Source organism: Hemiscyllium ocellatum, chromosome 5 (genome assembly GCF_020745735.1).
Source record: "Hemiscyllium ocellatum isolate sHemOce1 chromosome 5, sHemOce1.pat.X.cur, whole genome shotgun sequence".
Lineage (NCBI taxonomy): Eukaryota > Metazoa > Chordata > Chondrichthyes > Orectolobiformes > Hemiscylliidae > Hemiscyllium > Hemiscyllium ocellatum.
In genome coordinates this window covers 113835811-113861421 of record NC_083405.1, presented here as the reverse complement: position 1 = coordinate 113861421, position 25611 = coordinate 113835811, and the positions used below count along the sequence as shown (strand labels likewise).

At 38.6% G+C, this 25611-nt stretch overlaps 1 protein-coding gene across 3 annotated transcripts in view; it reads left to right on the top strand.

Annotated features, from left to right (window-relative positions):
* zmynd11 (zinc finger, MYND-type containing 11) overlaps positions 1–25611 on the top strand; it is a 183855-nt gene that overhangs the window by 94579 nt on the left and 63665 nt on the right. For all 3 annotated transcript variants that reach the window (XM_060825116.1, XM_060825115.1, XM_060825117.1), the window contains 5 exons: positions 414–575; positions 6534–6611; positions 17808–17900; positions 18645–18732; positions 25538–25593. In XM_060825116.1, coding sequence (XP_060681099.1) covers positions 414–575; positions 6534–6611; positions 17808–17900; positions 18645–18732; positions 25538–25593 — 477 coding nt within the window. The remainder of the gene's footprint in view (positions 1–413; positions 576–6533; positions 6612–17807; positions 17901–18644; positions 18733–25537; positions 25594–25611) is intronic.

The window sequence follows — 25611 nt, the reverse complement described above, 5'->3', positions numbered from 1 at the left end:
GGTAATCAGAACTCTTCCTGAATTGAATTTTACTGGCAGATAGTCCAATAAAAGTTTAGGAAAAATGGAAGTCTGTTTAAAGATGTGATGAATTTCAATTCAAATTCAGGAATCACATCAACCTTTTAATGCTAATATTGATTTTGGTAGAAGATTAGTGTTTCAGCATCTATATGCTTTCTCAGTGACCATGTAAAATGTTACAGTCAAGTGATGTTTGGTGGCTAACACTTTTACATGCTATTTCAAAAGTTGTAATGATTTTTATTTGAAGGCTCCACTTTATCACTGGCTTCCACCCTGTTACCCAAATGTGCTGTTGTTCATTATTGAAGCACACAATTGTTCTTGGCAATGGGTTAACATTAGCCTGGTGACAGTAAATGGTTTGTTTGCCTTTCTTTCCATTTTAGGATTGGAATGTAGAAAGTCATGATTGGTATTGCATGGAGTGTCACATCGCAGGAGAGATCCTAACCTGTGATTCTTGCTTTCGTGTTTATCACCCGAAATGTCTCCCTGATGAATTCAGGCCACAAGACAGCAGTTCACATTGGCAGTGCCAAGTGTGTAAGGTATGTGCAATTGTCTTGACTGGAAATGCTACTATTCATTTCATGTATAGGAAATAATTAGCAATCTGACCTTGCTTGTAGTTCCAAATTCAAATAATTAGTTTCATATCTGGATGGATAGTTAAACATCCCTTTCTCACTCATAGGCAGGATGCAATAAAAGCAAATAGTCCATGTAGGAAAACAGAAATCCTAAGCAGTTTGTGTTCTGCAGAGCCAGTCTCCATCTAGTGATCGTTTATAGTTTGACAGACTGCAAAGGAAAGTACATTTCTTGCTTCCGTGTTGTGCAGTTCCAAGCCATGGATCTGTCAAATAGTGAAGAACATATTTTATGAAAATGGTGTTGACTTATGTTATTTTCAAAGTTTTTGCAATTTCTGTTTATTGCATCTTCAATGGAGAAAACAGTGCAAGTAAACTTTGCAAAGATTAAAGAGGATGGGATTGTGAGGAACAGACTCTGAGCCAAAGAAGGACATTAGCAGTTGTGACCAAAATCTTGATTTAAAGTGAAGAATCTCACAGATTCACTGCCCTGAGAGAGAAGAAATTTCTCACCATTTCTGACATAAGTGTGTTATTTCATATTTAAAAATGATGCCCTCAGGACCACTACTAAACAGGAAAACAATCTCTCTGCCTATCAAGCCTTATAAGAATCTTGCATGTTTCAATAAGGTTACTTTTCATTCTTTGAAATTCCAGCGAATGCAATCCCATCCTACCCGCAGTTTCCCCTAAAACAATCCTACCACACCGAAGATAGATGGTGATGCAGTGATAATTTCCAGAGCACTTTTTCCAGAGTGACAGTTACTGTATTTTTGTATTTATTGTTAGGTTTGTTTTTAAGGAGGATCTTAAAGGAAGTACAGAATTAAAAGTGTGCTGGTGGAGAAATGTTTGTTTGAGGATTCTGGGTGGTGAAAGCAATGGCAGATGAAGTGTGGGATACAGAAGAGATGAAATTAGAAGAACAGAACATCTGGTTGTACGGATGAGGCAACGGATTATGAAGAGAATTCAAATATTAGACTGAGGATTTTCATGGTTATCAGTACTGAGACTAACTTTTGGTTTCATATTTATTAATTAATTGAATTTATCAACAAATTGAATTTGAATTCCTTAGCAACTGTTATGATGTTTGAATCACATGTCCCCAGACCAATAGTCTCGGCCTGTAAATCAGGCTGCCTGTCCATACTTAAAACTACAAACTGGATACAGTTTAATTTGTAAAGCCCTTAATTTCAAATATATCTTCATGTATTTTAGTTCTCTTAAAATATATAAGAACAGGGATGTACTGACAATCAGACTGCATTTGGAATATTGAGAGCAATTTTGGGTCCCATATCTTAAGGAAGGATACATTGATTGAAAGGGGCCCAGAGGAGGTTCATAAGAACATAAGAATGAGGAGCAGGAGTAGACTACCTGGCCCTTCAAACCCGCTCTGCCATTAAATAAGGTCATGGCTCATCTTTTCGTGGACTGAGCTCCACTTACCTGTGCTCTCATCGTGTCCCTTAAATCCTCTATTTATTTTAGAAAATCTATCTTAGCTTTAAAAATATTTACCAAAGTAGCATCAACTACTTCATTGGCAAGGAATTCCATAGACTTACAACCCTCTAGGTGAAGATGTTGCATCTCAATTCAGTCCTAAATCAGTTCCCCCTAATTTTGAGGCTATGCCATCTTGTCCGAGTTTCACCTGCCAGCGGAAACATCCTCTCTACTTCTATCTTATCTACTCCCTTCAAATTTTATATATTTCTGTACGATCCCCCCTCATTCTTTTTAATTGCAATGAATATAATCCCAGTCTACTCAGTGTCTTCTCATAAACCAACCCCTCAACTCCAGAATCAACCTAGTAAACCACCTCTGCATCCCTCTAGTGCCAGTATATCCTTTCGCAAGTAAGGAGGCCAAAACTGTACGCACTACTCCAGATGTGGCCTCAGTAGCACTCTGTACAGCTGCAAAATAACCTCCCTGCTTTTAAACTCAATCCCTTTAGCAATGAAGAACAAAATTCCAATTGCCTCCTTAATTACTTGTTGTACCTGCAGACTAACCTTCTGTGATTCATGCACAAGGAAACCCAGGTGTGTCTGCATAGCAGCATGCTGCAACTTTTTACCATTCAAGTAGTAATCCTTTTTACTGTTACTCCTACCAAAATGGATGACTTCACATTTATTAACATTGTATTCCATCTGCCAGACCTTTGCCCACTCACTTAAAATATCTATGCTCCTCTGCAAACTGAGACCCTTGCAGACTTTCAGTCCTTGGCACACTTTGCTCTGCCACTTAACTTAGTGTCATTTGAAAACTTTGACACACTACATGTGGTCCCCAACTCCAAATCCTCTATATAAATTGTGAATAATTGCGGTTGCAACACTGATCCTGAGGCACTCAACTAGTTACTGATTGCCAACCAGAATAACATTCGTTTATCCCCACTCTTTGTTTCCTGTTAGTCAACCAATTCTCTATCCATGCTAATACTTTACCCGTACCGACATACATCCTTATCTTATGCAGTAGCCTATTGTGTGGCACCTTGTCAAAGGCCTTTTGGAAATCTAGGTACATCAAATCCGCTGGGTCCCCATTGTCCATGGTGCTTGCAATGTCTTTATAGAATTCCAAAAGATTTGTTCGGCATGACCTACCTTTCGTGAACCCATGCTGTGTCTGCCCAATGGGACAATTCTTATCTAGGTGCCTTGCTATTTCTTCCTTGATAATAGACTCTGGCATCTTCCCCACTACAGATGTTAAGCTAACTGGTCTATAATTCCCCATCTTTTGTCAAGCTCCCTTTTTAACTGCTCACAGAAAATATTTCAGGAATTAAGTGCTTGTAGTGTGAGGGGCAGTTGAGCAGGCTGTCTATACATGATGGAGTTTAGAAAAATGAGGAGGGGGATATCATTGAAACTTACAGAATTCAAGAGGCTGGGAGAGATTGGATGTGGAGACGATGTTTCCATTAGTGGGAGAAACTAGGACTTGAGCACACAGCCTCAGCGAGAAGGGACGGCTCTTCAGAACTGAGGTGAGGCTGTGGAGGCCAAGTCAGTGAGTGTATTTATGACAGTGTGGTTTTTGATTGTAAGGGGATCAGGGGTTATGGGGAGAAGACAAGAATAGGATTGAGAAACATAGCCATGAGCAGACCCACTGGCTAGATGGCTTAATTTTGCTCCTATATTTCATGGTCCTATATGACAATCTATTCCAGTGTGAAAGAATTTGAGAGTTACAAGGGTGTATGATTCTATTTTATTTCTATGCCTCTTGGAGAATATTTTTAGAAATATTTCAGGATTTCAGTTGATTTGTGATCCCATTGTATTAATGTACAGTAGCTTAGTTTTTGTAGGCACATCATTTTTTTTGTCTGCATTTTGACAGCAAAATGTTATTTTAAATCTCTCTACCATCAACAGCGATCAGTTTTGAGAAGAGAGGACTGGTCTTCAAATTTTCTGAAATTATGGAATGGCTGCAACAGCAGTTTACATTTCTGTAGCACATTTCAAGTTCTGAAACCTACCAAAACACTTCATCGGAACATTATAATACGAAGTATGACATCAAGCCACGTGAAATGTTGGATCACATGGCCAAAAGCTTATAATTCAGGGCTGGTCTGGGAATGGTTTTGATGTGGATTGAGATGTATGGTATCAGAATTTTGGATGGCCTTAAGTTTGAACAGAAGAGAATGTGCGAGACCAGTCAGGAATGTATTAAAATAGTTAAGTCTCAAGTTAAAATAGGACTTGGGAGGAGTAAAGGTGCAAATGAAGGTTTACGCAAGAGATGAGTTGCGTCAGAGAAGCATCGGGGACGGTATGGGGCTGGAGATTTGAATGGAATTCTAAAAAGAGTACCTTTATTCTTTTGCCATTCGAACAGTTGAAAACCTTGAAGTAATTGGGCAGCACAGCAGCTCAGTGGTAAGCACTGCAGCCTCACAGCGCCAGGGACTCAGGCTCGATTCCAGCCTTGGGTGACTGTCTGTGTGGAGTGTGCACATTGTCCCTGTGTCTGCATGGGCTTTCTCAGGGTGCTTCGGTTTCCTCCCACAGTCCAAAGATATGCAGGGCAGGTGAATTGGCCATGCTAAATTACCCATAGTGTCAGGTGCATTAGTCAGAGGGAAATGGGTCTGGGGTGGGTTACTCTTCAGAGGGTCGGTGTGAACTTGATGGGCCGAAGGGCCTGTTTCTGTACTGGAGGGAATCTAATCTAATATTGCATAAATACACTCATTGCTTTTATAACAGATTGAAGACTAAGTTGCATAAACCTATGCAGAAAAATTGAGATCTCATTACTGCTGAAAGCTCTTAAGACTTTGTAAATGACGTGGAATCTTTGGCATGGTCAAGTAGCTAAGATAACAGTAAAATCTAAGCTTATTGTGAACTTGCATACATTTTTATTTCATTTTTGTAAATGGATACTTAATTTGTTTTATAATTATGTGAGAAATAAACCACTTTCAGTATCCCCAGAATAACTATGTACCTCGTATTCATGTCACGTTTGTTGTATAATTACCATGATTTGTACTGAACATTTTCATTGTTTCAAAACTTACATTTATTATCTTTTTATTTGGTACAATTACATTGTTTGACATTACTTTACTGTCCAGTAAAGTATCTGTTGAGTCATGATGTGCATTGCAAAGAGAGTTCTATTTTATAAAAGAATGTAATGAGAACTGAATGTTACACTATTGTCTACCACAGTCTTGAAAGTGGAACCCTAATTCAATGTACAGTAAATCCCCTGTATCCATGAAATCACAAATCGTGAATTTGCCAAGTGACGTCAAAAAATAAATAACAACAAAAATCAACATCCGTGGACAAAATCATATGCGTGATTTTTGACGTGTTACGCAATCACAAACATAGTCATTCATGAGACTTCTCAAGAATGGAGCCCTTGTGGATACAGAGGAATAACTATAATAATGATAACTTGCATTTATATTGATGTTTTGAACACGGTGGAAAAAGATCCCTAGTAGTTTCAAAGAAATAGTATCGAATAACAGTGTGAAGCCAAAGAAGCCTTTGGCTGCTTTTTTATTCACTTTTTGAGGTCTGGGCATCACTGGCTGGGCCAGTATTTGTTGCCCATCCTTAGATGCCTTTAAAAAGGTAGTGATAAACTACATTCTCACTGCAGTCCAATTGGAGCAGGTAAACCCAAAGTGCTGTTAGGGAGGGAGTTGAAAGAATGGTGATGAATTTCTAAATCAGGGTATCCAAAAGGTGAACAGAATAGTTGTTAAGGAAGGTTTCAAATGGAGAGCAAGAGATTTGAGAGAATTCTCTACATTGAGCGTAACAACAATCATCACTTGGAAGATAGAAATGTCGAAGCCACCAGAATTAGAGGAATACATAGCACTTGTGACTATAAAGCATTGCATAGTCTTGGACAGATATGACCATAAGGGAACTTGAACACAAACATGCAACTTTAAAATTGGTAGTGTTCCGGTACTGGAAACCAGTGCAGATCTGTGGAACAAATATGAATAAGATTTGGCCTGGAATATGTGCAACAGAGGAGTTCTGGAAAATCTTTTGGTCAGTGGCTAATCTTGTTGACTGTGTAGGTGTTTACAAACCACTTCAAAATGAGCCTTGAAAGGATATTCTGAATAATAGTTGATGACTTTCATGGTGCTTGGCCAATGTTTTCCTATGTTCAATAATTCTAATTTTTTTTATTATCTTGAATAGACTTTCTGGCACACTTTCTTTCAGATTTAATTATGTTGCATAATATGTATCTTTGGAGATGCCAAGTGGCTGGAAATAAGTGTCTGAGTTACTTTGCTAATTGTTACAGTAGGTTGGTCAGTGAGCAATAGTTGACTAATTTAACTGCTATTCCTAACAGAGCATGAAAAAGAAGAACACAACCAAGCAAGCTATGGGCCGATATTTGGGTTACATTGTTTCTCGCATGAAGGAGAGGGTGAGTATCTGTTTTAAAAAAGAAATACAGATCTGTGGTTTCCAAACTGCAGTAAGTTAACCCTGCATTAGTTTATGTGACTGGTATTGTTCCTTTTTGATGTATTATAAATTACAGTAATAGAACATGAAGGAAAAATAGAAACCAAAAGAATACCATTTAACTGATGGAGGTTTGTATATTTCATTTCTGCTCGCTCAACATGGCCTTCAACTGTATTTCGAATGTCACCAGTGCCCTTAATTATGCTTTTTATTCCTGCTAGATATTTCACAATGGTTATCACACATTGAGTTGTTACAGTTGTTTTAAATTTACTTTATATGAATTCAGATTGCAATACAATAGACAATTATAATTTCCTCAAGTTAGATGTGAATTTTTTTTGTTTTAATGAAGTATCATTTTACGCCTTTGACACTTTTATTTTGAAAGTTACAGTCCACTTTTTTTTAGCCAGGTGCTATAGAATTTATTTTAAATAAAACAAAGGGATTAAACAACAAATGATTTTGCAGTTAACGTGTCTTACAAGTCAGACATTGTTTCAGCAACAGTATATCTGTAATAAGGTAACCACTTTTGGAGATGAAAGTTCCTACGATTGTTTTTGCAAGGTTAGGAGTAAATGCAAATTGGAACTTTATATTCCAAATCATGTTAGCAGAAGATGCCAAGCTTATACTATCTGAGGAATTTACTGAAGTCTTTTAAATTCATTCATGAGATGAGGGCATCACTGACCAGTCCAGTGTTTAGGGTCCATCCCTAATTGCCTAGAGCACAGTTAAGGGTCAACTTCATTGCGGTTGGTCTGGAGTCACATGTAGGCCAGACCAGGTTTCATCCCACACAGGTTTCCTTCCTGACAATTGGCAATGGACTCATGATCATCATTAGACTCTTAATTCTAGATTTTTCACTAAATTAAAATTCCATAATCTGCCTTGGCTGGATTTGAACCTGAGTACTCAGAACATTACTTGAGTCTGTGGATTAACAGTCCAGCGATAATACCACTAAACTATCACCTTGAAGTATCATTAGAGGTTGGAATTCCTGCTTTCGTTGTTTTCTAATTTCTTGTAGTTTTACAATTTATTTTCTTAGTTTCCTGAAACAAGAAATAAAATTATCACTAGAGAAACTAATGTAAAAGTAGATAAGCCCCTTGGCTCTGATGATTTGCATCCTGAACGAGGTACCTACAGAGATAGTGGATGCATTGGTTGTAATTTCCCCTAAAATCTTTGTTTTCTGGTGGAGTACCAGAGGATTGGAAAACTGCCAATGTGACACCCCTGCTCAAAAAGGGAGGAAGGCAAAAAGTGGGTATTAGGCCAATTAGCCGAGCAAAAGTTGTTGGCAAAGTATTGGAATCAGTTATTAAGGAAGTAAGAGAGAATATTTGGAAAATCACAATCTAATCAAACAAAGTCAAAATGGCTTTGTGAAAGGGAAATTATGTCTAGTTTATCAGACTTTTTCGAGGAAGTCTCAACCAGAGTGGATAGAGGGGGATCGGTATTATATTTGGACTTCCAGAAGGTGTTTGACAAGGTATCTCACAAAATGTTGTGACATAAGATAGCAACTCACTGTGTTGGAAGTCGTATATTGGTGTAGATAACACATTAGCTTAAGGGCAAGAAACAGCAAATGGGTATAAGGTGTTCTTTTTCAGGTTGGTGACTTGTGACCATTGCAGTTCCAAAGGCATGAGTGCCGGGATGGCTTGGAGGAAAGAAGTGAATGCACTGTGGCCGAATTTACGCACAACTCAAAAATAGGTGAAAAGACAAGTTTACAAGAGGCATACAAATATTTTGCAGAGAGGTACTGATAGGTTAAACTTGTGGGCAAAAAAAGTGGCAAATGGAGTGTAATGTGGGAAAATGTGAAGTTGTTCTTTTGGAAGGGTGAGCAAAAGAACAGTGTTATTAAACTGCAGAAGGCTACAACACAAAGGGACTTGTGGTTACTTATACGCAAACACAGAAAGCTAGCACACAGCTGAAGCAGGTAATCTGGAAGGCTAATGGAATGTTGACTATTATTTCAAGGCGATTGGAGTGTAAGAATAGGTAGATCTTACTGAAAATGCATAAGATGCCGCTGAGACCATGTCTGGAGTACTGTGGGTAATTTTCATAGAAACATAGAACGCACTCCCTACCCTGTCCCTGTGACCCTGCATTCTCCATGGCTAATCCACCTAACCTGCACATCATTGGACTATGGGAGGAAACTGGAGCACCTGGAGGAAACCTATGTAGGCATGGGGAGAAGGTGCAAGCTCCACACACAGCTTGGATTGGAACCCAAGGAAGATTTCGGTAAAGCTATTTATAGGCACTGGTCGGACCACAGATGGAATACTGTGAATAGTTTTTGTACCCTTATATAAAGAGAGATATACAGAGCAACCTTAAAGAACAAAGAAAATTTACAGCCCAGGAACAGGCCTTTCAGCCCTCCAAGCCTGAGCCGATCCACGTATACTGTCTAAACCTGTCGCTCAATTCCTAAGCATCTGTGGCTCTCTGCACCCCACCTACTAATGCATCTGTCCAGACGCATCTTAAATGAATCTAGTGTGCCTGCCTCTACTACCTCCGCTGGCAATGCGCTCCAGGCACCTACCACCCTCTGTGTAAAGTACTTAGCGCGTGTAGCCCCCTTAACCTTTTCACCTCTCATCTTCAAAGCGTGACCTCTCATTATTGAATCCTTCACTCTGGGGGAAAAAAAGCTTATCTCTATCTACCCTGTCTATATCCTTCATGATTTTGTAGACCTCAATCAGGTCCCCCCTCAATCTCCTTTTTTCTAATGGAAACAAACCTAGCCTAGTCAACCTCTCTTCATAGCTAGCATCTTCCACACCAGACAACATCCTTGTAAACATTCTCTGCCCCCTCTACAAAGCATCCACATCCTTTGGTAATGTGGCGACCAGAACTGAAAGCAGTATTCTAAATGCAGCAGACCCAAAGTCTTGTACAATTTTTACATGACCTACCAGCTCTTACACTCAATACCCTGTCCACTGAAGGAAGCATATCATATGCCTTCTTGAGCACTCATTCCATCTGTGCAGCAACCTTCAGGGTACAATAGACCTGAACTCCTCGATCTGTCTGCTCATCAACTTGACCCAAGATTCTTCTGTTTACTGAAGATTCGCTCGAGAATTAGACTTCCCAAAATGCACCACTACACATTTGCCTGAATTGAACTCCAACCTTCCACTTCTCCGCCCAACTCTCCAGTCTGTCTGTATTTTCCTGTATTTTTTTGACAGTTCCCTCTGCTTTCTGCTACTCCACCAATCTGTGCGTCATCTGCAAACTTGCTGATTGTACCAACAGTGCCCTCTTCCAGGTCATTTATATATATCACAAACAGCAGTGGCCCCAGCACTGACCCCTGGTCATCTTTCTCCATTTCAAGAAACTCTTCAACTACTACTCTCTGTCCCCTGTTGCTCAACCAGTTCCTTATCAAAGCTAGAACACCCTGCACACCATATGACTTCACCTTCTCTATTAGTTTACCATGGGGAACCTGATCAGATGTCTTACCAAAGTGCATGTATAAGTCATCTACAGCCTTTCCTTCATCTATCAACTTGGTTGCTTCCTCAAAGAACTCTTATTAAGTTGATAAGGCTCGATCTCCCCCACACAAAAGCATATTGCCTATTGCTGATAAGCCCATTCTTTTCTAAATATAAATGGATCCTATCCCTCAGTACCTTCTCCAGCAACTTTCCCACCACTGACATCAGGCTCACTGGTCTGTAGTTACCCGGAATATCCCTACTACTCTTCTTGTACAGGGGGACAAACATGAGCAACCCTCCAGTTCTCCGGCACCTCACCTGTGTTTAAGGATACTACAAAGATATCTGTCAGGGCACCAGCTATTTCCTCTCTCACCTCCCTCAGCAACCTGGAATAGATGCCATCCGGTCCTGGGGATTTGTCCACCTTAATATCCTTTAGCCTACCCAACACATCTTCCCATCTTATGTCAATGTGATCCAGAGTAATCAAACCTATTCTAGTCTCACCATTCACCATGTTCTTCTCCTCAGTGAACACTGATGCAAAGTCATCATTCAGAATCTCTCCCATTCTCTCAGGTTCAACGCACAGCCTTCCTTCCATATCCTTTAATGGACCAATCCTTTCTCTAGTTACCCACTTACTTCTTATAAAAGGCTTTGGGATTCTCCTTAATTCTGCTCGCTCAAGCTATTTCGTGACCCCATTTAGCCGCTTGATTCCTCGTTTAAGATTGGTCCTACTCTCCTGATATTCCTCCAAGGCCCATTCTGTTAGCTGCCTGGACCTATGCACACTTCCCTTTTCCTCTTGGCTAGTCGTACGATTCCTCCTGTCATCCGCTATTCTTACGATTTTTCCTGTCATCAGCTAGTCGTACGATTTCTCCTGTCATCCGCTAGTCGTACGATTTCTCCTGTCATCCGCTAGTCGTACGATTTCTCCTGTCATCCGCTAGTCGTACGATTTCTCCTGTCATCCGCTAGTCGTACGATTTCTCCTGTCATCCGCTAGTCGTACGATTTCTCCTGTCATCCGCTAGTCGTACGATTTCTCCTGTCATCCGCTAGTCGTACGATTTCTCCTGTCATCCGCTAGTCGTACGATTTCTCCTGTCATCCGCTAGTCGTACGATTTCTCCTGTCATCCGCTAGTCGTACGATTTCTCCTGTCATCCGCTAGTCGTGCGATTTCTCCTGTCATCCACAGGACTATCGAGTATTTTGGGAGTATTTTGTTCGGATGATTGAATGTTCGGAGAACACAGTTTACCCAAGCATCGGGACCTTGAAATTGTTCAGATAATCCAAAACTTGGATAATCAATGTTCGGATATCCGAGGTGGTTCTGTACTGGCATTGAAGGCAGTCCAGAGAAGATGAATTAAATTGATTCTAGATACAGATTGACTTTCTTAGGAGAAATTGAATAGGTTGAGCTTGATCTCATTGGAGTTCAGGAGAATGAGAGGTAGCCTTATTGAAACATACGGGATTCTTCAGGGGCTTGACAAGGTAGATGCGAAGAGATTGTTACCCCTTGTGGAAGAGTATAGGACCAGATGGTATAATCTCAGAGTAGGAAATTGCCCATTTGAGACACAGATGAGGAGAATTTTCTCCTGAGGCTGATTAATCTGCTGAATATTTACTTCAGAGGTCTGTACAAGTTGGGTTGCTAAGTATGTTCAAGGTGGAGAAGACATATTTTTAATTAATAAGGGAACCAAGGTTTATGTGAAAAAGGCAGGAAATGGTGTATTATTAGATCAGACATCAAAAGAAACATATTAGAAAATAAGGGCTCTTTGCAGACTGAGTGGACAATTTAGAATGGGGAATAAGGAAATGAGAGAAACTAAACGTTTCCTATGGGCAGAATCTTTATGGGGGTCTGTGCAGGATGGGTTATGACAAGATGTGTGGCAGAAAGACCTTGCCACATTTGCTGGCTCAAACTTGATGGCCGGAGAATCTTGCTCCAGCATTGTGCTTTTGACACATGCAGAGGTGAGTTGCCTTTGGGGCCACACAAGAAACTCAGTTAAACAGTACTGCAAGGATTCTGACTCAAGATATAGCTCCCAGCTCATGGACTGTATTTTCCAGGCTCTTCACTTATTGTCATAGTGCTTGCACTAGCTTAGTAGATGGTTACAGCATCATTACCTTGCTTTTTTGTACATTGCCCTCTCAGCCACAGCATCCAGGCTCACGTTACTTCTGTCTCAATTTGCCATTTAGTGTAGACTCAAAGGCAGAAAGCTTGTTGTGGTTGTTAGCAAGCCTCAGTATAGTCAAAAGGGGTAGTCTTTTGTCAGAGGGAACAATCAGCATAGAAAGTCAAGAGCAGCCTCCAATAACAGTGCAAGGGCTTAGTCTCTCAGTCAGTCATTTGGGGGTCAGAGTCAGGATTCTCTCATAAAAGTTGAGAAACCCCATCACCCTTCTCCACTTTATGCCCTATTGTGTGGTGTTGTTTCCTTTTGGAATGAGAGATGAAAAAGCATTAATGGAGATGAAAATGTTGCGTTTGGTGCAGCTGGGGAAGCATCCACAGCGAACGAGTAGGCACCATTGGGGAATTGGTGGTAAGGTAAGCAGTGAGGATGACACAAGGAGGCTGCAGAGGAATATAGACAGGTTGAGCGAGTGGGCAAAATTGGCAGATGGAATATAATATGGGAAAATATGAGGTTGTGGCATTTTGGCAGGAAGAATAGAAGTGATATGTTATTTAATTGAAGAAATACTGCAGAAGGCTACCAAACAGTAGGATTTGGGAGTCCTCACCTATGAATCTCACAAAACTGGCATTCATGGTCAGTAGGTAAAGGGAAGGCAAATGGGATGTTGGTCTTCAAAAGGAATCTAGCATGAACGTGGAGAGGTTTTGCCAAAAGACACTAGTAAAACCATAGCTGTAATACTGTGAACAGTTTGGGCCTCCTTGTCTAAGGAAATAAATACTGGCATTAGAGGCAGTCCACATACATACAGTTCACTGACTTGATGTGTTTCGAGAGACAGTCTTATGTGGAGAGTTTGAGTAGATTGGACTTGCACTCGTTAGAATTTAGAAGAATAAGAGGTGATCTTATTGAAACATTTAAGATTCTTAGGGGACTTGACAGCATAGATGTGGAGAAGTTGTTTCCCATTGTGGCACAGTCTGAGATTAGATGGCATAACCTCAGATTAAGAACCTATTTAAAACAGATGAGTTTTTTTTCTGAACTTGTGGAATTCTTTATGACAAATGGCTGTCAAGGTTGAGTCAGCTAGGGTTAAGTATGTTCAAAGCTGGGATGAATACATTTTTAATCAGTTAGGGAAAAGCAGTTTATAGGGAAAAGACAAGAAAGTCAAGTTAAGGAATGTTAGATCAGCCAATATCTCATTGAATAAGACCATACGTCACTGGATTAAAAGTAACGCAATCAAAGAGGATTTAAGTACTGGTTTTAAAAAGTCGTGCTTAAATTGTATAGAACCTTGTTGAAATTGTCATTGAGTGTTATGTACAATTCTGGTGGCAGCAGAAATATTTCCCTCTGTTTGCATGGCCTGGAATAAAGGGACTAAGCCTCAGAATAAGAGGCTGACCATTTAGAATTGTGGAAAAATATCCTACTTTTCTGAGGAAGGGTCACTGGACTCAAAAACATTAACTCTCATATCTTTTCACCTGCTGAACTTTTCCAACAACTTCTGTTTTTGTTTCTAAAATAAAGTTTTATTTGATTTCAAAACTTCAATATTGCACATATTTTCTTCGCCAAATAAGTTGTTTTGAACATAATACTGCTATCCAAAATAAAGTCTTTCGTTTGTTTCATCCAAAAACCTGCAATCTGAAGAGTTTGATCTTATTGTAAACTTGCCTTTAACTTATGAAAATCAGGTGTGAAAAAGATTTTGTTTGGCCTGCTGGGTCTTTTAAAATAATTATCCAGAGTTTCAAAGTCAAATTTTATTGCTTGTAATCTTAAAAATATTTAATGTTTAACAACAGTAAGTAAAATATTTTGGTGTCTGTGTCCAAATTTTTGATTAAGTGGTAATGAAAGTTTGATGGCATATTTATTAGTACTGTTATGATGGTTCTCCACTCCTTTTGTTTTCCCCAATTAAACTTCGTTGCCTCTTGAGATTTAGTGTTTTTAATCTCGCTTGACAAACTTCAGATCTGAATGTTGCAATAGCATCATTAAGTTAGTTGATATAGTCACTGTTTGGCTTTATTTATACAACATAGTTTTATATCATGTTTCAATCCTAGAAATTGGCCTTTGGGCCTTCTAATTATTTATTTTATTTTGTTTATTATGTACTAAATCTCAAGTCAATCATGGTTGCAAGAACAAAAATGAATTCTAATTTATTTTGAGTCATTAGGGGTGCTTGCCCATAGATCATTTTTATGTGACTGATCTACACACTGGTGCATACTGAACTCAGATGTTGCAATAAAACTTTAGGGGAAGGCGATAAAAGTAAGATTTATTCTTCAAAGTAATAAAGGTTTATTTAAAAAGGGACTTCAGGTTTAAGTAAGAAAAGGGAGCGCTCTTTCTCTATCCCAGCACCCTCCGAAACATTGTGCAAATAGTCCCTAATATTTAGATAAACCTGAGCCGATTTAAGAATGCTATGCAGTCAGTAATCCCAGGCATCATAAAACTTGCATTTGTCGGAAGTTGCCATTTTGAACATGGTTTCTGTGAATAACAAATATTTGTGAATTCCAAATTAGGTATAATGTTTGGCATAAATGTGTTTGCTTTCCAAAGACATTTAGTAAGTGCAAAACCTCAAGCTGTGTAAAGTTTCTAAACATGGATTGCAACTTGGTGAATCACTAATTTTTTAATTGAAGGGTACAGTGATGGCAACATGAAATGTCTTGCTTTTGAAGTTGAGAAATGATGAGATCTTCATTTTTTAAAAAAACTGTACCTTTTTTAAGGTTATCATTCTGCTGGTTCAAATCTGAACACCTTTTCCTTTGGCTGGTGAGCTACTCTAGGTCATTGACTTGTGCATCAAATTAGATTCCCAAAAAAAAAGCTTGTGGGTTATGTTGTAAAGTTTTAATTTTCAACATTTTTTTTCAAAACCATGCAGTCAATCTTGTAATGGAAGACAAAAGTGAAATTTATAACAACAGGATCAGGCTTTGGTGATACTGAGGGAATTGAGATTTTGAAAGTATAGCCATCAGAGCAGAGAAAGCTGAAAGATTTGATTTAAAAAAAACTCTAATAAAGGTGAATAGGGAAAGACTACTCCTGAGGAGTTGGTGATAAAATGCAATCAATTTAAAATTGTCACTTCAGGAGCCAGAAGTACAATTAAAAGAGAGAGCTTGATAACCAGCAGTTAGCATGGAATTTAATTTGCAAATAATAATTAAGGCAGAAATTGTTGACTTTTAGTTTGAAAGGAGAAAGTAATAGCACAAATGAAATAGAGGAATATTGGAAGAGAGTAGTTGGATTAGTTTTAAATTGTTTGTTAAAAACTTAGATCACCTTTTAACTTATGTAAAATCTAAAAAGCATTGTAGTCTTAGTTTTGCAGTGCCTTAATATATCTTCAATTAGATGTCAGAAATTCAATATTGAATGAATGTTTGCACCAGAAATTTATGTTCAATTAAGTTCAAGATTACTTTTCTTTCAGATGTTATTGAGATTGAGATGGGATTTTATTGCCACTTGAAAATATGTGCTTCAATGTACAAGGATATTGCATGTTTTCTGAGTAATCATTTACCAAAAACCTTTTTGATCTTTTCATTACTTCATGTCAAATTTATTTTTTAGAAGTGAAAAGTCAATTTATAGCTTTTGGACGAAATATATTTGAATCTAGTCAAATAGAGATATGTATAGGAAACTAGATCCCAAGTTACTTAGAATTACATAGAAAATGCAGCTGGGAAACAGAATGATTAGCCTAATTATTGCATTTTAGTGTTTATCCTCCAGCCAGAGTCTTGATCTCATGCCTGCCCTGATCTCTTTATTGCTTGATTGCTGATCTAACCTATTCTTAAATGTTGACATTGTCTCTGCTTCAATCAAAACGCCACAGGTGTATCGCCTCGCAAATCCGATGTGAAGAAAATTCTCTTTCTCTCCTCTCTCTCCTAAGCCAGGAAGGTTGACTAAGGCAGGGCAGTAGATGTAGTCTATATGGAGTTCAGTAAGGGCTTTGATAATATTCCACATGGTAGGCTGTTCTGGAAGGTTAGATCGCATGGAATCCAGGGGGAGCTGACAAGTTGGATGCACAATTGGCTTGATGGTAGGAAGCAGAGAATAATAGTGGAAGGATGCTTATTGAACTGGAGGCCTGTGACTATTCAAGTGCCTCAGGACTCGGTACTGGGCCCATTGCTGTTTGTTATCTGTATCACTGGTTTGAAGAGAGTGATTAGTAAATTTGCGGATGACACTAAAATAGGAGGTAATGTGGGCGGTGAGGAACATTGTCAGAAATTGCAGCAGGACCTTAATCACCCAGAGGACTGGAATGAGAAATGGCAAATGGAGTTTAATATAGATATGTGTGAGGTCTTGCATTTTGGAAAGTCAAATTGAGGTAGGAGTTTTGTGGTGAATGGTGGGGCCTTAAGGAGTGTAATGGAACAGAAGGACCTTAGAGGTCAAGTGCACAGTTCTCTGAAAGTGGAGTCACTGGTAGATAGGGCAGTAAAGAAGGCTTTTGGCACACTGGCCTTCATCAGTTAGGGCATTGAGTATAGAAGTTGGGAAGTTATGTTGTAGTTGTACAGGATGTTGGTGAGGCCCGACTTGGAGTATTGTGTTCAGTTTTGGTCACCTTGCTATAGGAAGAATGTTATTAAACTGGAAAGAGTTTAGAAGAAATTTGCAAGGATGTGGACTTAATGGTCTGAGCCAAAGGGAGAGGTTGGACAAGCTAGGACCTTTTTTCTTTAGAGCACAGGCAACTAAAGGGGGACCTGAGAGAACTGTATAAGATGTGAGAGGCATGGATAGTGTGAATGCACTCCGCCTTTTTCCCAGGGTTGAAGAATTGAGGGCTATAAAACATCAGTTTAAGATTAGAGGGAAAAGAATAAAAGGGAACCTGAAGGGCAACTTTTTTTACATAGAGAGCGTGGTATGCATATGGAATAAACTGCCAGTAGAAGTGGTTGGTTGAGGTGGAGGGGGTGGGGGCGGTGGGTGGAGGGGGAAGAAGGTTTAGAAGGATATGGGCCAAGTGCAGGAAAATGGGGTTAGCGTGGGTGGATATTTTGGTTGGCGTGGACCAGTATGTGCCAAAGGGCCTGTCTCCGTGCTGTTGAACTCTGACTCTCTCTCTGACTCTAAGTCGCTTGCAGTTAATCTCCCATATTAGTGAGCTGTTTGTGAGCCCTTTATACGAGCTCAATATCTTTCCTGTAATGTGGATTATAAAGCTAGCTGTGTTTATACAAAGATTTTATGTTGATTCACTATTGCTTCTCAACTTCTATATTCTACATCTCCTGCAGTAAAAATTGGTACTGCATTAGCAAGTATGTGTCTCAGGCAAACGACTGACTGTCGAAGTTTTTAATTTCAGTTTTACATGTGTACAAAATATTTTTGCAGGCCTCAGAACTCGGTAAAAAGGGAAAGGAGAGCAAGCATCCAATGTACAGGAGATTGGTGCACACGCCTATAGACGTTGCCAGCATACAAGAGGTAAGTAAAGAACCGGCATTGTTAAACCTTTTGCAATTGAACATTTATTATAATAAGTCCATATCTATTGGAAATTTAATGTACCAAGGATGGAAGACTCCAGTTGGGTAGAAAAACAGAAGAAAGTGCTGTCATTTTCCTTCAAGTAGAGAAGATTAAGGGAAAATTTGAAAATGCCTTTTTCAGTAACAGAAGTGTTGGTAAACGGTGGGCGCAAATTTAAGCTAATTGACAAAACAGGCAGTGACAGCAACACCACTTTCTGCAAATGTACTGCCCTTAAGGTAATGCAAGCTCGCTCAGTTTTCAAAAGGCAATTAAATAAATACCTGAAGAAGTGAAAAATGTGGTGCTGTGTGTAAAGTGCAAAGGAAATGGAATTAATTGGATATCTCAAAAGAATCATCAAGGCATGAAGAACCAACTGGCCACCTTCTGTGCCATATCATTTTATGATGAATGCAAACAGTTGTCATTGGTGTTCTGACTTTGGTGTCACTGAGTTATGAGGCCTTCCAATATAAAGTAAATCTTAAAACTTCTAAAATTGTATGAACAATAAAGTTAAATGCTCAATTCTACATTTTTGGAATGTATTTTCTCAAAACGGTAATAAAAATCGCATTCAATAAAATCCTTCAAAATAAAACCAGATATTGAGTAATTAGTTCTATTAAACTAGTGATCTTGCAGTGAGATTTAGTGCTCTAAGAATATGTAACATTGTTCCAATTTCCTTCACAGAAATTGAATGAAAACAAATACCGAAGTTTTGATGAGTTTAAATCTGATGCCCAGTTGCTTCTTCACAACACTATACTATTCTATGGAGGTAAGATTGTTATTATTACTTAATCTGGTTTTTATTTATTTGAGCAAAGGCATGCTATTAGATTGGCAATTCAGGCACCTGCCATGCTAATGTGCTATGCCATTGGATAATTATTTCATATCTGAATCTGTGCTAATGTCTAGGACAAAGAGACAGTAATTGTATAAGTTTGCTGATGGCACAAAGCTAGGTGAAAATATAAGGTCTGAAGAGAACAGGCTGCAAACAGACATTGTTTAAATGATTTAGCAAGGAGTTGGCAGACAGAATATAATATTATGAATGTAAAATTACTCACTTTGGTGGTAGAAACAAACGCAGAATATTTGTTATAAGGCATGATATTGTAAATGTTGGTGTTCAGAGGAACTTGAAAATCGTCAAAAAAGGAACTCAGATTGGTAACAGGCAAGTACAGCAAGCAATCAAGAATGCATTAATACCTGGAAAGACAGATTTGCCTTATGCGGAAAGCTGGGCAGGCTAGGTCTGTATCCTCTGGAATTTAGATGAGTAAGAAGTGACTTTATTGAAACGTAAAATCCTGAGGGAGCTTCACTGTGTGGATGTGGAAAGGATGTTTCCTCTGGTGGGTGAATCTAGAGGTAGGGGGTTAACATTTAAAAAGGGGGAGCTGCCTATTTACAACATCTGAGGAAACATTTTTTCTGAGGGTTGAGTCTTTGGAATTCACTGCCTCAGAAAGCAACGGATACAGAATCTTTAAATGTTTTGAAGGAAGAGAAAAATTCTTGATTGTAAAGGAGATGAAAGGTAGTTAGGGATGTACATTAATGTAGCATTGAGAATAAAATCAGATCAACCATGATCTTATTGAATGGTAGAACAGGCTTGAAGTGCTGATTGACCGACTGTTGTTCCTACTCGTGTATAAGACTAATGGTATATTGACCATTTTGCAAGAGGATTGGTGTGCAGGAATAAAGACATTTTACTTCAGTTGTACAGGACTTTAGGAATAGCGCATTTGGAAGGAATACTGTGTGAAATACTGTTTCCATATTTAAGGACACTGAAGATATTTTAGATTTGTCTCTAGAATGTTAAGGTTTTCCTATGATGAAAGGTTGAGTAAGTTGAGTCTATATTCTCTAAAGGTTTGGGAGATGAGAGGCCATGTAACTGAAACAAACAAGGTTCTGAAGGGGCTTAACAAGGTAGCTGCTGAGAGTTAGCTGAGGAGCATTCAAGACCGAATTCAATGGATTCCTAAGGAATTGGGAATATAAGGACAATGTGGGACTGTGGAATGTACTCAACTGAACATTTGTGGATTTCTGAGATAGATAATTCCAAAGATTCATAACCCATTGTGTGACTTTTATTTTTCCTCATCACAGACCTTAGAGATCAACCTCTTATTCTAAAATTGACCCTGTGTTCTTTGTTCTTCAGCTAGGGAAAACATTTTTATGATATCTTCTGTGTTGAACCCTTTCAGAATTGTATACATTTCAGTGAAATTACGTTTCATTTTTTTAAACTTCAGGGGAGCACTCGGTCATCATTATCCATAAGGGACAGGGATACAGACTTCTCACGGATAACAAAAAATGTGGATGCCACTAAGGCCCTCTCCTATTTAATCAATACACACCCCTCCAAATAAACATATGCCTCGTAATGTTCAAAAAGCATCAACACATTAATACATTAAAATGTGGCAATACCAAAAGGAAATGATGTAATTAATAAAACAGTATAAAATAAGTATTATTATATGTGCATGTCATTCTTAGAGTAATTTTTAGGAAGGTAAGATGAGAAGCAATTATGTAGCACAATATTATGATTATGAGATTGTTGTGTGGATGTCAGAGAGACGGGTGAAGTTAAAGATACTAAACGGCCAAACACTGTTGACCTAGGAAGCTGGTGGCAGGAAGGAGGCACGGGGTTTGTGATTCTTCTCCTGGCTTTTGTAAAGAAAATCATTATGGGGAGCTGTGATGTCTTTTTCTTTCTTTATCATCAGCAAGCATTTACCAGAGCAATTGTCAATTCATCCTGAGAATGTTTTTATTTTGGTTATGCAATTGACAATATTGTAATCTTTTCAACATTTTTGTATATCCTTGGTCTGACGAACGTGTACAAAAGTATGCTTTAACTGTCATCTTGTGCTATTTTTGCACTGTTTGGATCATTAAAGGCTACATTTACGCAATTTTCTTTGTTAGAAACAAAGAAGATACAAACAGAAATAGGCCATTCAACTCCTCAAGCTTGCTCTGCCATTTATTATGATCATGGCTGACCATTGCGTTCAATAGGCTAATCATCCTCCCTCAAAATACCTTGATGTCTTTGGCCACAAGAGCTATATCTATCTCCTTCGTGAAAACGCACCATGTTTCAGCCTCAACCATTTTCTATGGTGGTTAATGTCACAGTCTGGGGGAGGCAATGGCCTAGTAGTATTATCACTGGATTATTATTCCAGAAATTCAGCTAATATTCTGGGAGCTCAGGTTCAAATTCACCATGGCAGATGGTCGAATTTGAATTCAGTAAAGAATCTGGAAGTAAGGGTTTAATATGACCATGAATCCATTGTTGATTGTCAGAAAGACCCATTTGGTTCATGAATGTCCTTTGGAAATCTGCACTCTGCACTCGCTACACACACACACACGCACACCAGATAGACAAAGACCCACACGCGCGCACACCAGACAGACAAAGACCCACATGCACACATATATTTTGTGGGGTGAATTTGTACATGCAGAGTTACATTGCACTTTGCTCAAAAACTGCATACATTCATGTAGAACTCTGAGCTCAAAAACTGCATGAATTTATGTAAAACTCTGTTATCTCACTTCTTAGATTAGAATCAATCTAAACATCAGGTCATAGACAGAGAACACAGGGGGCTAACACCTTCAACGTATTGTCTAGCTATCACCAATGTTAACAGATTACCCGAGAATGCAATTTTTTAAAAAAAGGTTTTGTGATTTACACATGAAAGAAGTGAAACTAACACTGTATTCTAACAGATGAAAGGCTTAACAGGCAATCAATTTTTCAATGTATAATTTCAGTTACATCACACTGCAAATTTTTGCTATAAATTCTGTTACGATCGAACCCTCCACTATCACCTGATGAAGGAGCGTCGCTCCGAAAGCTAGTGTGCTTCCAATTAAACCTGTTGGACTATAACCTGGTGTTGTGTGATTTTTAACTTTGTACACCCCAGTCCAACACCGGCATCTCCAAATCTTTGGGATTCTGTCATTGTTACCTAGCCAAGCCGACATGTGACTCCAGACCCACAACAATGTGGTTGATTCTAAACTGCCAACTGGGCAATTAGGGATGGGCAAAAAATGCTGGCCTGGCCACTGATGCCCACATTGCATGAATGAGTTTTTTTAAAAATGGCTCACCATTGTTTGGGTGAAGAAATTTCTCCTTGTCTCCAGTCCTGAAAGAGTTACCCCTTTACATCCTTAAACTATGGCCCCTGGTTCTGGACTCCCCCACCACTGGGAACATCCTTCTTCCATCTAACCTGTCTAGTCTTGTGAGAATTTAATAGGTTTTTATAAGATTCCCCCTCATTCTTCTCAACACCAGTGAATACAATCCTAATCAACCCAATCTCTCTTCGTACATTACTCCTGCCACCCCAGGAGTCAATTTGGTAAACTTATGCTGGACTCCCTCAGAGGGCTGGGGAGGTCAAGTAATTTAGTGTCTTTTAGACGGATGGATAGGTTCTTGATTGGTAAGGGGATTGAGGGTTATGGGGAAAAAACCAGGAGAACAGGGTTGAGAAACATATCAGCCATTATTCAATGGGCTGAATGGCTTAATTCTGCTCCTGTATCTATTTTATTTTCTGGATGCTGCCTCTTGTTTGCCAGGGTGTATCTGTTAAGCAGAGCTTGAGTATGTTTTCATTATAGTCAAAGGGAGTGCTGCAAAGCAAACTTTGAAGGCTTCACTTAGGAGCTTTGATTTTGTGCCTGACACAACCAATCCAAAAATGGTGTGATCGTCTTCAAAAGCAAGGCCATGTTTGAGGCAGAGTGAAAATGCAGAGAAATCATGAACCTGCAGCTCATTTCAAAATTCAGTCTTGTTTTGAGTGTTCTTTCCTATTTGCAGTAGAACCATTCAGGTGGAGAGTGATAGCAGTCACTTATGTACTTCCACGACCATGCCAAACACCCCAGAATTGTGTTTTAAATGCTTTTGTGCAATTTATTTATCATCCTTAATTTCCTTAGAACTGAATGACTTGTTAAGAGGCGGTTCAGAATCAGTCACACTGCTGCGAGTCTGGAGTTGAATATAGATCAGACTAGGCAGGGAAAGCAGATTTCCTTCCTTAAAGGACATTAGTGAACCAGATGGGCTATTACAGCAATCAATTATCATTCTATGGTTGTCATTACTGAAACTAGCTTTCATATTCTGGATTTATTGATTGAGTTTTAATTCCATCAGCCGTCAGAATGGGATTTGAACCTGTGCATCCTTACTCCCATTTTTCCTTCCTGTTTCTTTTTACCTAAAATGCTGTGCTTTGGAGTATTGATGTTTCACTTACTTTGGTTAAATTTATCCTTCAAGAATGTTCCCACCTGTCCCTTTATTAAAGCCCTATTTACTGTGTGATTTATTCAATTCATCAGGATATTTGTTCCAACCAGTTTACCCACCCCAGTTATAATCTCTTTCAACCTCTTCCACTGGGCAGAAAATACAAAAGCTTAAACATGTGTACCAACAGCTTCAAGAACAGCTACTTCCCTGCTTTTATTAGACTTCTGAATGGACCCCATAAATTATAAAGTTAATGTTGATCCTGCTGTTTGTGCATCTTCTCTGCAGCTAAAATGTATTTTTCGCTCTCTACATTTTTACGGTATGAACTGCCTGTACTGCACACCAAACAAAACTTCTCACTGTATCTAGGTACATGTGACAATAATATTCAAATCAAATCAGAACCATGGATTCTACTAATGGAACTGCATTTTGTGTGCTCTGCAAGAAACTGGTGAAGCAAAGGAAAATTGACCAGTTTTGCCAGCAGCTGTCTCTTCGTGAAACCAGTGTTTAGAGGATCTTGACTGATATTTTTGTTAATTCCTTGTAGCTAAAACAAACACACAGTCATGGATTCATAAGCTTCACCCCATCAAATGTTCTGAGCAGGTACCCTTAAGGGTACTCGGCAGAAAACAGTTTCTTTCTACTTTGAATCAGATCATCTAATCCTTTTGAAAAGCTCTCAGCAGCAATGAGGATTGAGCTACAAGTAGTTTCATCATCCTGAGTCTTTTCAATTTTAAATCCATAATCAATCTGCACTTGCACCTTCATTTTACAATACAGAGCATTACAAATGCTCTGTATGGGACAGAAGTGTGTCAGGAAAAACATTATGTAGATGTTTATTATGAGAAGAATAGCAGCATGTATGATCTTCGTTAGCAGATTTGAAAATAAATATTTGCATTATACCTAAGTAGACTTGCCTGTACACATAATTATGGTGGAACATCACCCAGTTATAATGCATCAACATCATCCAATTGTAGTATCCACTTGTTTCTTGAATTATTTCAAGATTTCGGCATTCATTACTGTATCTTTAAATTAATCCCACCAGTTAATCTTGCTTCATGTTAACAAGAATTTCTCAATTTTGATCTAAATATTATATCTTTTCAGTTTGAACCCTGTTTCCCCCCTGTAATTTTTAAAATTAATTTTCTGGATTAGCACTAACACTGTTATGCTTTCATAAATTCATCTCTCAGATTCCGATTCCTGGTAGTGGTGCACAATCTTTTCAATTTTCTCCACATGGCCTTTAAATTGTGGACTGTTCTCTCATTTTTGGCAGTTTCTGTTGTATTCTATTGGTTAGAAATACTTATTGAGTCTGCTAAGATACTTGAGTACCTTTTCAGTTTTAATTATAACTGTTCGCACCTCTAAATCTAGAAATTTAACTTCCATTTCCTTTCTTTTGTTCGATGGCTTTTATAATTTCACTGTGACTGATCACCTATCTCTGCACTCAATCAATAATAAATCAGTTTGGTTCCTAACTTATTCAGCAGCAGGCTATAAGCCTCTAACTCTTCTCTCTTTTCCTTCACACTTTCCCAAACATGTTGAAAGTTTAGTACTGTCATTTAGTTGCTTATTACATTTGCTGTGCCATATGCCGCTACGTTTGTTACTGCAATCATATTTTAATTTTCCATTTTAGTAAGAATTCCTGGGTTTTTTTCCTCTGTGCATTAATGCATTTGCATCAAGTTTGTATTGTCATTTCAAAATCTGACTACATTTTTAAAAAGAGGAGAGCGCTTTGGGATGTTCCAATGCACTTTAAGACAATTAATTACGTTTAAAATGTAATAACTGGTCATTTACGGGACTACAACCAATTTGCACATGAGTTATCTGCTTTCGGTATTGTTACTGAAGGAGAAATATTAGCCAGGGCACTAGGATAGTTCTTTTAATTCTGACCAATGGGTCTGATTTCATGCTATATGACTGTATGAAATTCAGCTCTCCACTGAAATGTCCGCTTGAGAGCTCAAGTGAGGCTTGAACCCGAGATTTTTCTGATTCTGAGATAGGCATGCTACCATTGAGATATGGCTGTTTCATCCTGATTAACATTTTACAACCACGTTCCCTTCTATCACTTGTACGTTATAGTAAATAATGTCTCGCTTCTATCTTTCAATAGTTGATGGTGTAATTATTTTTTAGTTACATCATTCTTTTTTTTTGGCAGCTGATAGTGACCAGGCAGAAGTAGCCAGGGCTCTTTTTAAAGACACTTGCCATGAGGTAAGCTATGAAATCTAA